This window comes from Schistocerca serialis, chromosome 2, assembly GCF_023864345.2.
Source record: "Schistocerca serialis cubense isolate TAMUIC-IGC-003099 chromosome 2, iqSchSeri2.2, whole genome shotgun sequence".
Classification (NCBI taxonomy): domain Eukaryota; kingdom Metazoa; phylum Arthropoda; class Insecta; order Orthoptera; family Acrididae; genus Schistocerca; species Schistocerca serialis.
This window is the reverse complement of record NC_064639.1, coordinates 579,424,599-579,441,398: the sequence shown is the minus strand read 5'-3', so window position 1 is coordinate 579,441,398 and position 16,800 is coordinate 579,424,599. Positions and strand designations below refer to the sequence as shown.

Sequence of the window (16,800 nt, the reverse complement as noted above, 5' to 3'; positions counted from 1 at the left end):
ATAAACCACACTTTATTATTCCAAAAACAAACAATTTTATACTTCTTCGGTCTCACTGGCATTATTTGTATTGTTACAATACACAATAACATGCTTTTTAAATTTTCAAAATTTAAACTATTTCTGTTTAAACGGAACACTGCTTTGTACTGATTGAAAGAACTCTCAATATCGCAGGATGCGATTGGCGCAAACTTAAATTTGCAAAATTCTGGAAGTGCGTGTGGGACTCAAGTACATCATCTATTCTTCTGCACAGCACACTGTTAAATTTTTATCAGCAGATTAAAACCTTTATTTTTCTGAAGTACATAACTCAATTTTTGCTTTAGCATCTCAGCAATGGATTCTTCTGCTTCACTAATTTTTATTTTTGTGCCTTTGATAATCTTTACATTGTCTTTCAATGATGATGAAGGGTTTCCAAGTGCCTTAATCTGTGTTAAAAAACAATAATTGCTTTTGGTGCACCACATCACTCTGTAGAGTATCATTTTCAAAAGGTTTTTTTGCACTCAAAATACTAGCAGACCCCTCTTCAAATTGAAAAATAGTTGTTTTAATGTCACTGAAATGCTTAATGCAATATTCAGCCACTTCTAGCCATGTACCTTGACGTATCAGTATTGGTTCCAGTGGCAAAATAATATCCGGATACATCTCTTGAAAATTTGTGATCGTACTGGGAGATTTCAAGAATATTCTTTTTAATGTTTGATATTAAACTTCAACATCTGTATAATTTACCCTTATGCATTCAGCTAATCTATTTATTCTGTGTGTCAAGCATGTTACTGGGATCAGTTTAGTATATAAAAATTTCAGGACATCTGCAACTTTTACCATATAAGGAGCATCATCAGTTACTAACAAGAAACACCTGTCCCTATTTTATGCCATTAGGCCATAAAACACTCACAGCATCATTAAAGAAATCTGTTGATGTTTGGTGGTTGCATTTAGGAAGTTCTTCACAAGCCAACAGAAAGGATTTGGTCAATTTATCTTCAAATAGTCCTCCAATTACCATACTGCCAGTGCACTGCCATTGGGTGTCCATTGTCCCGTTGATGGCGAACCATATAGGACCATCCTGAAGTCCCGCTGATGGCGACCCATATAGGACCATCCTGAATTACATCTCGAATCGCCGCCAAATAATCCTCGTAAACGCTGCTGACATATTTTTTCTACGTATAGATTTGTCAGGAACATGCTTGCCTGAATATGTCTCCAGGAAGCCTTTAAACAGTGCGTTATTTAATGTCCATGAAGGTATATCTGTGCAAATCATGGCTTAACACAAATCTTTCAACACGGTAGAACTTTGGGAGTCACTGGTTGTTACAGCAGAAAAAAAAATTGTTGTTCGAATTTATTCTTCCTTGTAATATTTGTCTTATGTTTTGTGGTAGATATGTACTGTGATATTAGAAACCATTGCTCAGTCAACACAAATTTTCCATAAGTGCTACAAAACAGTACTTTACCATCTGCACTCAAGGAAAGATTGGTTTGGGAAATCTTCAATATATTTTTGCAATTAGAAACACAAGAGCTGCTTATCCTTCTTCATTTTTATGTATATATAAAAAACCACACACACACACACACACACACACACACACACACACACACACACACACACACACTGAGAAACACAACTTTTATACTTGAAAGAACACAGATGAGTAAATAACACAATGACATATAGTGCAAACCTCGTAATTATCAACAGTGAATGACACAGGTGTGATGTTACACATACAGATAGTGCACTACTTATGAAGGTGTCCATAAGGTACACTGAACAAAACACTCGAGTATAACAATGAGGAAACGTTTAATGCTGCAGTTTTATTGTTCTCATCATTGGCATGAATCAGCTTACTTGACTGTAAGGACTAATTGTCTTGCCTTCCACGCGAAACACAACTCAATGACGAAAAAGAAAATGTGGAGGAACAGACATCATGTAACATATCTACGATGAAGGTGGCATAATGAGGTACTGTCTGTAAACTTCTTAGAGAGCCCTTGCATCTCAGTTTCGACGGGTAGCTTTCATGAACGTCGAAGGTACCGACAGCCTTTGCCATCAAAAGAAATTGCATTTTAGCTGCCTTAATTTAATATCATGTTTATCACTACAAACAAGTACCACATTTGATAATAGCACGTTCATGAATGTGCTTTCATGAACGCTTGTAACTTTGGAAAGACGTTTTCACTACAGGAGATAACTGGTAGGCAAGGATTATGCTGACAGCAGTGGACCGCATGTCAAAAACTGCTCCCCCCTCCTCACGATTCCGAAGACATCATTTCAATACTCCACTCCCTGGCAGAGATTTTGCTTCTTTCCTTCTTCCCATAATCCCTGGGAAGCAACACTAAGAGGCTTGCAGGCCATATGAAAGACTAGGCTGCTTCAGATGGTGCTATCTGTGTTTTCAGCTTGTCCATTCTGAGGCCAGGAATCACACTTTGAAGTGCTGTTTAATGAATTTTTTAATGCTGTTACACTTGAAAAAGATCAGTTTTATACAACATGTATTGAAAATATGGATTTATGCAATTTTGATATAAAAATCTGGACTAAACTTTGAAATATGGGAAAAAATATAATAAACATTGAAATTTGGAAAGTGAAAGTTACATTTTCAGACTCCAAATGTTATGTTTTATGTAGAAAACTACAAAAAGAATGAAAACTACTGAAAGGAAAATATGTATTTGATATTAATCCAGGCCTTACTTATGGCATATGAAGAATTTAGCTCAATAGATATAATACTTTAATATCCTATTAACAAAAAGACAGAACAACTGCAATAACAGTTCTTTATGGGAATATATCATTTACATTAGTTTTAAGCAAACACATGGTGCACAAACCTAGTACAAGAGGCATTCAATAAGTAATGCAACACTTTTTTTTCCTCTGCCAATTACACTTGAGATAAATGAGGAATTTATGTGGGACATTGTGGAATATTTCCTTTTCAGCCTCTATAGTTTCAAGAGGTTCTGATAGGTGACAGTGTTATATGCAATCAAAATGTAGCCTGTAACGGAAGTGGCGTTCCAAGCAGAGAGCTGTGGTTGAATTTTTTTGGCAGAAAACCATAGCATCACAGAGAGTCACAGGCACCTGCAGATTATCTACAGGGACCCTGCACTGAACAAAAGCACAGTGAGTCATTGGACGAGATGTCTGTCATCATTGAAACAATGTTGTGCAAACCTGTCTGATATGCCGTAAGCCGGTTGCACACAACTGTGACTCTTGCAGTGTTGGAGCGTGCAGACACATTCATTCAAGTTCGACAGATCACAATTCTGGTACCGCGCGCCGCAGAATTTGAATCCGCACCAGACGTCATGGATGTCGAAGACTCCTAGAGGTCTCTCCACCATCGACCCATAAGACGTGGCGGCGCGTGCCTCCTGCTTTTAGAGGGCACCACAGTAGAACACGTGGTTCCAGTGGCCAATAGCAGCACCCCCAACAGCATACTTAAGCACCTACCTCTCGCTCAGCCAGCTAATCTAATCTCGCGTACGTCTGTTGACACATCACCTCGCGTTAGACCGCTTACTTACTTGTTCTGTGTACGAGTGGACGTGTTTGTTAGTTTGCCTTGTGACTCCATTGTTCGGTCTTGTTGTTGTTCATTCTGTCCTTCGTTGGTCATGACTGTCCTCTCCCAATGTGTTGTTATTAGTGGGCCTCTCCGTGGGTCCCGCTGCGCTCTCTGTCTTTTCAACCCCGTGACTGTCCCAGTCGCAGTTACAACAACAATCAAACACCTCACTGCTCAACTGACATCTCTGTTGGTAGTGCTGACACATTCATCCACCAGTTGAGGTACTAAAAGATGAGTGCCTGCTGCTTTCCTTGCTGCCTAACAGAACACCATAGAGAGCAATGAAGGACCATCTGCGTGGAAATGCTTGCGTGAGACTGATTGTGACAATTTTTTGTCAGACAACATTGTCACAGGTGATAAAACATGGGTTTATCACTTCAACTGAAAACAGAATGGCAATCCACAGACTGGTACCACACCACTCCTCTTCCGAAGAAAAAGTTCAAAGGTACATCCTCACTCAGTTAAGACAAGGTGATGGTCTTCTGGAAGTCTGAAGGGGTTATTCTGTTTGATGTCCTCCATCATGGTGCAACAATCAACTCTGAAGCGTATTGTGCTACCCTCAGGAAAAGTGCAGAAACAACTTCAGTGTGTTTGCCACAACAAATTCAAAAGAACTTCTCCTTCTCCAAAACAATGGAAGACCCCACACAAGTCTGTGCACCAGAGAGGAGATCACAAAACTACACTGAACTGTTCTCCCTCATTCACCCTACATCCCAGATCTTGCACCTTTCAACTTCCATCTGTCTGGCCCACTGAAGGATGGACTCTGCAACAAGCAGTGCATGGAAGATGGGGAGGTTACTGATGCAGCAAGATGGCTCTGATGTTGAACAGGCACTTCCTTCAAGATGGCATAAGGCTGTTGCACTGAATGGAGATTATGATGAAAAATAGTTTTGTAGCCAAAATTGTTGGAAATAATATGGTGTATTGGGCTTCTGAATAAAACCAACCTGCTTTCTGAAAAAAAAAAGTGTTGTATTACTTATTGAACACCCCTCGTAGATAAAGGGGTAGGCAACAAGTACATGGGATGTTAATGTATGTATTTGGTAAGCAGGGTAATCACAAAGTTGTATTAAGCAATTAATAATTCAATAACATCCCCCGCCCTCCAACCTCCATTTCATTTTCACTATGATCATAATTACTTTTTGCAGTCCAATGGGTTACCTGATTGAACTGTTTGTTTTCCTGCCGTTCCTAGCAATTCACAACATGCATCACTCCATTGCTCATTATGGAACACTCAATTATTGAAGCTGTTTTTGCATTTACAAATCAATGTCTCGCTATACTAAGTCAAAGACGGCGAGACACACCTTTTTCAGACACATGGAAGGTTCTATTCTGAAGATCATATTTAGTTAAAAAAAAAAAAAAAAAAAAAAAAAAAACAACAACAACAACAACAACAACAACAACACCACTCCAGGCCATTTTTACTCTTCTATTTGTATCCTTTGTCGTCTTGTCATCTTCGGGGAGAGGGGGGGAGGGAGAATTCTCTTCAGTGTTTTAGTTATAAGTAGGGTTTTCAGCCCCACTTTTACACCAACTCTATTGTTATCTCAAGCCAGGAGACCAACAACATACTTGCCAGTTGCAGTTTTGCAGGTAAAAGTGTACTGCTCTACCATCTGTTGGCAAAAGGCAACAGGGTGTTATCAGCTAATTGTAGGGATGTCTGTGCTAACACACTGTTAAGATCTTTGCAGGAAGTGAGCAACTTGGAAGAAATCAGGAAGTACAAATAGAAGGAATCAGTAAATAAAAACTGTCTTTGTGCCATTAACATGCATTCTGGATACATCTTTCCAGTCTGAGGATTTGAAGTTTCTCTAGGGTGGCAAAGTACAATTTTGGTTATACAGAATCCTTTTGTCCAACACTCATTTCAATTGTGTATTCCTCACTGTCCTGATGAAGACTAATTTCTTCACAACACTAACACTGAATGAATCAGTTTCTTATCTCTTCACAGCTGTTAGTACAGATTTTGTCAGAACATAGTCAAAAAATATTAAGACAGTTGAGTAATCACAAGCAAAGTGAAAATTCAAAATCATTAGCTAGTTCTATATCAGCTCTGCTCATCACTCGCAAGTGTTTGACTGTCATGCACATGAACATGTCTAAGACCCATATTATACTGTCAAAGCTCTTCAACAAATATTTTATAAAAGTTAGGACTGAGCTCTAACTTTATAAAAGAAATCTGATAAATTTCTCTGACAATTTAGTATGTGCCTAAAGCCAGTTTGTTCCTATGTAATTAATACATGTACAACAAAAGTGGAGAATAATAAAATTAAGTCAAATATTATATGTGACAGTAGGTCTCAGACACATATGGCACAAATAGCTTTCTGCTCCAGCGATCTATCACTAGTAGTAATAATATGATGATATGATACCCAAAAAGGGCAGCTTTTACTGTAATTAGAGCTTCCTGGACATAACATGTCACACAAGTTCAGAATGTTACCCATCATCCTTTATGATTACTTGTCTCATTTGCACCAAAAAGCACTTTCAGACTTTGTAACATCATATTTTCAAGTATTTGCCTAAACAAATAGTTAACAGTAGAAAAAATTATACCTTGCTTTCAGAACTTTATGTTCTTTTGTTAGGGGAAGAGAGACATACATTGGGGAATGTCAGAAGGGAGAGGTAAGGCACTTGGACCCCACGTGATAGATGGTAAACAACATGTGGTTTTGTATGTTACTCTGCCTTTTACGTTGTACAGTTTATTAGTGGTGGGGCTGGAGTAAGTGGTGGTGGGTTGGTACATGTGACAAGTTTTACAGTGGGAATTATTGCAGGGGTAAGGACTTTAGTGTAGTGAACAATGATCTGAGAATCTCACAATTTCACAAGTATGTTACGGAGACTAGGAAGGCAAGGAAGATAACAGTGCACAGTGTGGGAAGAATATCGAGAGATATTCTCATTTCAGGGCTAGAGTGGAAAACAAACAAGGTTTTAGAGAGACTTTCTGATGGGCTTGGGAGAAATAGTGTTCAAGGGTTGAAAGATCGTATGTATGTGGGATGTTGGGTTTCTCAACTTTTAAATATTTCTTCTGGCTTGTACTAGGAATTTCACCACCTCAAGGAAAGTACTGGTTAACCACTGAGTGTACTTGTATATTACAGTTTTCTCAATTGAATTTTAAATTTGATGCAAATCATGTTTTTTACTAAGTGATCCACTCGTTCACATATAACATAATTGGATGGCCAAAAAATTAGTCACCAAGTGGTGGCAGGAGAACACAAATATAAAGGTAATTAAATTTACAAGCTTTCGGAACCAGTGACACCTTCTTCTGACAGAAGGTTTGAAGGGGAAGGAAGAGGGGTGAAGGAAACGGACTGGCGAGGCTTAGGGAATGGGGAAGTTCGGAAAAGTCATCCCGAACCATGGGTCAGGGGAGACTTACTCTGACCCAGGGTTCTGTGAATCTTTCCTTCTCATCCCGTCCAGTTAGTCTCCCCTGCTCTGGGGTTCTGGGTGACTTACCTGAACTCTCCCCATTCCCTAAACCTCACTAGTCCTTTTCCTTCAACCGTCTTCATTCCTTTTCAGCACTTCTGCCAGAAGAAGGAGACACTGGCTCCAAAAGTTTGCAACTTTAAATACATTTTTGGGGACATGGAGAATACACAAGTACAACGTTACTACAATATTTGGACGTCTCCGGGTGACACTGTTAACACCAGCCAATCCTTCCACTCTACAAGTTTTCATCAGGATTAGCCAAAAGGCACTCTTCATAGTCTAACCTAATGGTCATTTCAGTATACATGGAATGATTGTTGTCAGCCAAAAATAACCCGCCTAATTTGTGCAAAAGCAACAAATGTGATTAACTATGCACATGGATCATCAATTAAGATGATGCTGAGATTATCTTCACAGAATTCTGCATCATCCAGTAACTTCCGAGCATAAATCATCAAATGACGAGCTTTCCCTCATGCCATCCAACAACTTTCAAAAAAGGAAATTGTTAATTTTGATAGCTGATTTCAACAGTCATAATCACATTTAGGGTTATGCTCAAGATGGCAAAAAAGGAGAATTCTATTAGATCATAGTTAATGAACTGCCTCTCATTCAGATTACAGAGCTTCCTACTTCCTATGATACTAAGTGGTGGTAATGTGGATTTACCCAAGAAATTCTGTCTATGAGTCTCTGACTGGCACAGTACTGCACAAAAGTGGAATGCATGCATTTTCCAAACAAACAGTACTGACTGATGATTGTCAGCTTTATCTGGCATAGGAGGTTCTTTTCACATGAAGATACAATTTTAGGACAGCAGACTAGTTGACATTTGCTACTTCATTAAAAGAGGTCAGTGCAGTTGAACAAATTTCTGAAGAATATTCTGGGTTGCACTAAGTATTCGTTCTTTCTCCTCCTCTGTGAAGAAGAAAAGGGTACTACTGATGACAGAATTGGACATGATTATGAGTAGTGAGCAAGCATGGAGGTTGTGAGACCTCAGCCATGATTTTTCCCAAACAAATTCATAGTCTAACTTTGAGAATAAGTGGACTGCTTATCAGTTCTTGTCAAAAGTAAAGTAACTATAACTATCAAAATACAGAAGAAATGATTAAGCACTGTGCCCATGAAATTAATTATTTGTGTTATTCCTGTGCAAGTGTAAGGTGGGAAAAACATCTAACCATAATGAGCTAAGAATGGAACTGGTTGTCACGAGCTGGCTTCTCCAGCTGAACAACTCTGTTGATACTTCCAGAATATCCTAAATGTATGAGAAATCCAAGCTCATAGCTACTCCGAGGCCAGACAAGACATAAGGGACCTAAAACTACACAGCCTGACTTCCCTGTTGTGTCATGTATTTTCAAAATTCTTGTACAGGTTATAACTACAGATACTGATGAAGAACCATCCATTTCTTATCACCAGCAAGAAGTTGGTTTCAAAAAAGAAAAGAGCTGTACCTTCAAGACACTACATGACTTATCACGTAGAAAATGGATTACAGTGAAGGAAGACTAAAGGATATCTGAGCTGCTTATATTACACTGAATCATTGCATTCTACTGACATAGGTCTACGACATCACACAGGGCTTCGATCGAGAGACCACTAACGAAACTTCTCAAGACAAAAAGACTCTTGTAGGGTTCTACAACAAAGGAGCACATGGAGGGGGGAGGGGGGGGGGGGGACAGTGGGTGTTTCTCCAGGGAAATGCAATGTGCTAGTACCAATTGTACAGAATACAAATACAGTCTCTACCTGAAGAAACTCAAAATTTAATTTTATCAAATGACTCTTATTACAGGACGCAGAAGTACTGAGTGAGAACTGCCAAAATCACTAGATTCGTGTTTTGCCTGCTATAGGGGGGGAAAAAACAACAGTTGAAACCTTTCAAGGACACAAGAACAAGAAGATGACAAAGAGCTTGCAGATTACCTGAGACACTGCACAGCTCTCACGTGGCTTGGTGTCACTTTGGACCTAGTGCTAACCTTTAATAAAACTTTGTGTCAAAACCAAACAGAAAGTGGATGTAAAAAGCAAGATAGTATAGAATACTACAGCAACAATTTTAGGAATGCAAATATACACAGTAAAAACTTCTGAATTAGCACTATGCTACCTCAAGGCAGAATATACTTGCATCATGTATCAGACTGACACTCTTCAATTATACATGTAGGACTTAATGAAATATGTTAGGGGTTATCTTGAACCCATGTCCGAAGAAACTGTACTGCCTTGCCAGAATAGAGTGCGTGCGCGCACATGTAATGAAAAGGCCTAAGCTCTATCATCTACAGCTCATCCTCTATTCAGACATTGTCCAGCATAACAACAACTGAAGTCAAGGAGAGCAATTGAGGTGTTAATACGATCAGTTAAGTGAGCAAGATTAAAGGATTGGCACGTCACGAGTGAGTACTCTAAAGACTGCCCAGTACCAGAGGAAAGACTACCACTAGCCCACAAATAAGACCAGGCTGCTTGAAAGTAACTTAATGCTCTACAATGTTGTGTCACACAGTGCACATTCATCTTGCAAAGATGAAATTACACAGATTCAATGTGCAACCACTGTGTTAAACAGACAGTATGCTGAAAATGAGCACCTACATATATGCCAACAAAATGGCCAATGCACTTACTGTGGTGAAACACAGTTCAGGAAAAATATGATTCCAAGTCAGTTTATATATTTTTGTAATAAAGTATTACTTCATTAATATATTATGCTGTACTGTCCGTGCTTTCTATATACGTGCTTCTGACTTGAGAAATAAATATACCTGGTTTCTATCTCATATGATGGCCATTATGTGAGCTCTTGAGTGAATGGTTATTTCACTGTTCTGCACACATTAGGGGACTTGGTAAAACTACCATCTGAGCAAGATTTAAAATCTCAGCTTACAAAAATAAAATAAATAAATTTCAATGACAATGTCCAAAGCACAAAATTTTAAGGAACTAGTATTAGAATTTCTTTTATATAATTTTTTTGACAAGTATGTTACACAAAAACATTTCAAACTAAACAAAATCAGAACAACCAACTTACTTTAGAGCAGGAAGTTTACAAGCATGTTGTATGTCAGCCATATTTGTGTTGTTCTGTTTCAGACGACTGCTTATTTTCTCAAATTGTGGATGCTGAGATGTGAGTACCAGCTTGGGATGATTACAAACATTCTGCAGATACCGAAGAGCCTGAAATTGTACATGTTATACCAAAATAAAATCATGAGTGAAAGGATATATGCAATCATGATGTGACACCCTATATTTTGTGTAAAAGTAGTTTATATTTTCCCTTGGTATTAAAAAGACATCTTTGATGCCTTTCTCTGCGATATGCACCAACACAACATTTCTCCTGAATTTACACTATTTTAACACATTTTTTGAAACAATTCTCTTTTATAGAAATTATAGGAGTGTGTTACCATAAAGAATAGCTAAATAAAATGGCACTCTTCCTCCATTGCTCTGCTTTGTTTATAATCACATGGTATGCAAATCGACAATCTACTAAAACATTTCACTTCTTGTTGTATAACAATGCTATTTCCCACTGATTAGGTTGGTGATATAACATTACAAAACTATCCTACTAAATTACTGCAGCTACAAAGGCTATAAAAGTAAAGTACATCCTGGACAGAATATTCAACAAATCATTTCCAGTTTTCATCCATATACACAATCTCTAGAGTGTACAGTTACCAGTTAACATTTTAAGCATAACAATAGTCACGTAGGAGAATTTAGTAAATTTACTGACATTTTAAAAATAGCAAAAGATTTATAACAAGAATATTAACACTGGTGAAACACATTCAGTATCAGGACATTTTCCAAGTGTTATACTACAAACAGTCAATTTATCAACATTCTGTTAACTGCTAATTTTTATTTGTTAACTAATCTCAACAAATCATCCACTGTTTTAGTATCATTTTCTTCCAATTATTACCTTCTGCTGAAAGAATTATGGTGCCATAAACAAATGTCAACAATAATCACATAATTCAAGGCACTAATTTTGAAAAAAATCATACACTAGGAAAAATTCTCAGAAAATGTATTATTCCAAGGATGGCAATTCAATATATTCGTGATTTGATTCACAACAGTTGTGACACAGAATTTTTGTTTCTTCGGGTTGGTCATGAGACAGTTCCATTAAGCAAAACTACATTGCTCACTGCAATATCGTGTCTCTTTGCAATAAGTTTTTCCAACTTTTTTTTCTTTTTTTTCCCCCACCCAACAATCAATATGAGCAGAAATTAAAAACAAGTGTGAAGTAGTTTTCGACATAGTTCTTTTCCATTTGTACCTTCACAAGTGAACAAAAGAGTTTTTGAACATAAAAAGGTGTCTAGAATTTGTTCATGTTTTCACTGATATGTCTTTACACTAAGTGAATATTACTTTTCTTATCATTCTGCACAGTGTGTGCACACACATTCAAACTATGTGATAAAGAGAAGCTATCAAGATCTAAATGCCACTTATGTTTTCTGGCTGCATTATTACAGTGGTGGGCTCCCTGTTTATAAACCTGCAGTCATAAAGTCATACTCTGTCAAAACCATTTCTGCCTATTGTAGTTTGCACTGCACACAGGGAAATGAAGCTTAAGAAATGCTTCCCAAATGCTAGGCATTATGCTTCTCCTGGTCCCATTTACAAGGAATACTACATAAAAATTGCAGTCTTCTACACGGTGAAACTCATGTAGCATCTTTAAATCATATACCATAACAGTAGGAGTAAATTTCTTCTTCCTTTTCCTTAATTGCCAATCAGAGGTCATGTCACTTTTATACTATTTTATTTAACATACTTCCATAATCAACCAATCTGATTTCATTCCATATATCATTTTATCATCAGTAACTCAAGTTAAAATTTACTGCAGGATGTGTCATAAACTCAATCCTATAATTTCAGTTGGTATTCCAGATCCTTGCTCCAAATTATCCTTTCTGGCAGCTGTTATATCAGGTCTTGTTACCACAAATGGTCTTTATTATACAACTGCTACAAAGGAAGGGGGGGGGGGGGGGGGATGCCTACAATGAAATTACATTCAAAGCAGATTTGGAATGTTTGCACTGCTCATTCAACATGTGGTCAAAGTACTTTGTTCCAGCATGAAAAGTTGGCTTTTATAAAATGAGAGAGTAAAGACACATTATGAAACTGGTGCACACTAATCAATGATGTTTCCATCATCAGATTACTTTCTGCCAAAATGATAATCAGGTTAACCATTAGATGACTCACTACTTACAACACCAGGTATATTCTGGTTCAAAATCATCATCTAAATCAATGAACTGCTATTATGTGTGGTCACTTGTATAGCAGCGTAAGTCATGATACAGCACTTACTCAATTTACAGTACAAAAATAAAATAAAGAAAATGACAAGTACCTGAAAGATGTGGGTGTTTCCTTGCACTGAGGCTGCAGATTGTCCCTGGGACAATGTATCCTGGAGAGATTGTAAAGCTTTTGATCGAGCAAAATCTTCATAGAGTTCTTGCTGCAAGGGACTGAGATCGCAGTAATAATCCTAAAAATAATATCAGAGAATTAATTTCCCATACAAAAAGTCACTGTATACAAGTTAACGAAAATTAAGGGAAAATGACGAACTTGTCACAACTGAATAACAAGCAAATGGCTAATCAGGGCATTAGCAATCATGGATGATTAAATTTCTCTAGCATTTATGAATTTCAACTGTAAAGTCATAGGTTCTCTTATACAAAACATTTTTTATGTACTAATTCATTATAATAAAGTGTGCTACACTGAATCAAGATAGCAATTAAATTACTGATTAAGAAGAATTTCTGCTAAACGTGGTGAATTTACAAAACATAACTCTGAGAAGACTGACTGAGGTTCCTTACTAACATATTAGTGACGATAACAGGGATTACAGATGGCAATGTTTCCCTGTGGATGGTTAAAGCTATAAACAAAGAAATACAAAAGGAATTTCACTGATTGACTGTTCATTGGTTCTCAGTAGAACATTTTATACATTGTGAATGAAAACATGCACACAACAGTGGTGTAATAGTCTAAAATATTTATTATTTATTTCACAAACAGGTTCTCGGCTGTTACAACATCATCAGGTACAATGATAAGTATGTTCTGCAGTGAAATTTTGTTGGACCAATGATTTAAAATTAAGGCATCTACAGAGTATTTCCATTTCCAGAGATGAAAGATGTTAAAGTAAGAGTAAGGAATAAAACAGCCCACCCGGTAACATACTGCTTCCCGAGCGGGAAGGCGTGCCAGTCCCCGGCATGAATCCTCCCGGCGGATTAGTGTGCTGGTAAGCCTGTGGATGGTTTTTAAGGCGGTTTTCCATCTGCCTTGGTGAATGCACGCTGATTCTCCTTATTTTGCTTCAGTTACACTATGTTGGCGATTGCTGCGCAAACACTGTCTCCACTTACGCGTACACCATAATTACTCTACCACGCAAACATTGGGGTTACACTTGTCTGGAATGAGATGTTCCCAGGAAATTCCACTGGCGGCTGAACCACACAATAACCCTGGGTTCGGTGTGGGGTGGTGGTGGGGTGAGTGGAGTGCTGTAGCCTGTTGTGGGGTTGTGTACCACTGAAGGCTACAGTAGGGACAAAGCCTCTCCGTCCTTTCTAGGTCCCCGGTTCAATAAATAAATACATACATACGTACATACATATAAGGAATAAAAAAAGAGGGATTATTTCAGTATAAATGTGATTTAAGATTATTTAACTATGATAAAAAATGTGCCACATTAACAAACTGCAGTATTCAGTCATTCATAGAAAAAAATAAATTGAACAATAAACTTTAGTAACAAGTTCCAAATGTGTGGCTGAACAAAAAATCTACCTTTAATAGTTCCTAAATTAGAAACAGATAAGATATACATGTAAGCGAAGCAACTGTTATCATACAAAGTAAATTTTTTTAGACCAGCAAGGGAAATTATAGTAATTGAAATAAAGGAAGATGTGGCATGTGAGTAAGAGTAGTATCTGCATTTAGAAGTGGTGAGTAAGGGAACAAACTTATTAAGCTTGGGCTGATGGACATATTTTTATTGAATTCCATTATTCAAGATTGTTCATCTACCTTCTTTTATGCATGTGATGTAATACTTCATGTTTGATCTTGTAACTATGGCCTTCTTTAAGCAAGTAGTCAGCAAAAGTAGAGTCCCCTTTTCTAAGTTGGCTGTCATAAGTTTGGCTCTGAGCACTATGGGACTTAACATCTATGGTCATCAGTCCCTTTTCTAAGTTTCTAACTTCTGTGGTGTTCCTTCAAGTAGGTACATATTACCCCACTAGACTGACCTATATAGAATCTGTCACTATTACAAGTAATTATAATTTCCACTCTTCTTGAGAGCTGGAGTGCTGTCTTTACCACTGGATGAAAAGTGTCCAACTTTCTGGCTACATCCAGTGAGATTTTTCCTAGACGTGAAATTGTGCACCATTTATTCTGTTCTTGGGTGGTGGGTCAAGAACATGGTAAAGAAGAGAATACACCTGTTGTTTCTGTTTTTTGTGCAATATGGAACCCATCTAGGTACGGGGGTAGCTATTATTTGATGCTATTTGTCTGATTGTATTTAATTCCATTTGGAGGTTATCTTCACACATGGGATTAATATTAGATGATGTTAGCAACTTATTCACTAAACCTTCTCACAGACTTACTAGTTAAATCAGAGGTAACCGGTTATTACAGATGACGTAAGGTTAGCTACATAACCTGCCTAATGCAGAATTATTTCCATTGAAAAGACAGGATGTACAAACAATTGGAAAGTCTAGTTATGGGATGTAACCAGAAAGTTTAAATCCAGGAACATAAAAACACCATTTTATGTGCAGAACACTGTTGGTCACTGTTTGTCCAACAGTACTCCAGCTCTCAAGAAGAATGGAATATAAAATTACTTGTAATTGTGGCAGATTCTATATATGTCAGTCCAGCAGTGTAATATGTATCTACTTGAAGGGACACCACAGAAGATGGAAACTTAGAAAAGGAGACTCTACTTTTGCTGACCACCTGCTTTAAGAAGGCCATTGTTACAAGGTGAAACATGAAGTTTTACATCACATCCATAAAGGAAGGAGGATGAACTATCTCAAAATAATGGAAATTAATAAACATATGTTCATCAGCCCAAGTTTAGTACTGAATGGCCAGAAACAGTTCCCTTACTCACCACCTCTAACTACAGTTACTGCTCACAATCCCATGCAGGCCATTTGTAAATTACCTCTCTTACTACCATGCCACATTTTTCTTTATTTCAGTTACTATAATTTCTCTTGTTGTATTAAAAAGTTTTACTTTGTATAATCACAGCTGCTCCATTTACTTGCTTTGATATCACTGGTACATCTTACCTGTTTGTAATATAGGACCAATTAAAGACAAGACTATTTTGTTTAGCTACATCTTTGAAACATGTCATCAAAGTTTATTGTTCACTGATTTTTCTCCCATGAAGACCAATTGTAATTTGTATATAGTTCAGTAACTAATGTATCATTTTATTTTAGGTAAATAATCTTACATCACATTTACACTGAAATAATCACTTTTGTTTTATTTGTGAATCTAACATTAACATCTTTCATCTCTGGGAAGGGAGACACACTTTGGATTCACTAGTTTAAAATTTTTGATCCAACAAAACTTCACTGCAGAATACACTTATCTTTGTACCTGACAATGGTGTAATGGCTGAAAACCAGTTTGTGAAATAAATAATGTGCTGGTGGAAGCTGTCACCAGCACTTCAACTGCCAAAGAGGAGATCGACAGTAGACACCAGCGGAAGTGAGCCTGTCAGGAAAAAGGCTAGAAACGCGCCGCCAATGCCCTCTCGGCCGCCAGTATTTATATTGCTCTCACAGACTGGAGGGCCCAGTCAGTCATCCAGTGAGTCACTAAGTCACAGTCCAGTTGCTTGCAGTTGCTGACAGTAGCAGTCGCAATCAGAGTCTCAGTCTCAGGCAGCACATAGCGACCAGAGTAGAGTGCATAGTGGGACATGTACTTCACCAGCAGTGAGGCTTAAGTGGACTATTATGGAAAAGCTTGTACCAAAACAATTAGCTTGAAGATAAGTAATTTCTTATTCTTATGAATAAAGAACCCTGTTAATACATGCGTGCTGTTGTGTTACAGGAAGAGGATACTGGTCACCAAACAACATCCTCCTCCTTGCTTCCCATGGTACAAGCCTAAAGTGACAATGAGACGACACAAAAACTGGTGACAAGTATAACTGAGTGCAGATTTTGCTTGCTTCCCTTGTGTTTTCGCTTGCAGGGGTGCTCATTTCTATTTGCTAATGTGTTGTTGTGTTCTTGCAAGTATTACAGCAGGGGAGCCACAGAACTAACCAAATTTATATTTTCAGAGGCTTTGCTTGCTTTTTGCTACAAAGTATTTGTGTAAACCATGGCTAACAATGTGATGGATCTAACACAAGCTTTTCAGTTTCAGAACAAACAAATTGCTGCCCTATTAATGAAAGGAC

At 37.7% G+C, this 16,800-nt stretch overlaps 1 protein-coding gene across 1 annotated transcript in view; it reads right to left on the bottom strand.

Annotated features, from left to right (window-relative positions):
• Positions 1–16,800, bottom strand: part of LOC126457585 (TATA-binding protein-associated factor 172) — a 291,210-nt gene that overhangs the window by 61,253 nt on the left and 213,157 nt on the right. The window contains exons 30-31 of the mRNA XM_050094016.1: positions 12,646–12,786; positions 10,261–10,409 (exon numbers count right to left, since the gene is read on the bottom strand). Coding sequence (XP_049949973.1) covers positions 10,261–10,409; positions 12,646–12,786 — 290 coding nt within the window. The remainder of the gene's footprint in view (positions 1–10,260; positions 10,410–12,645; positions 12,787–16,800) is intronic.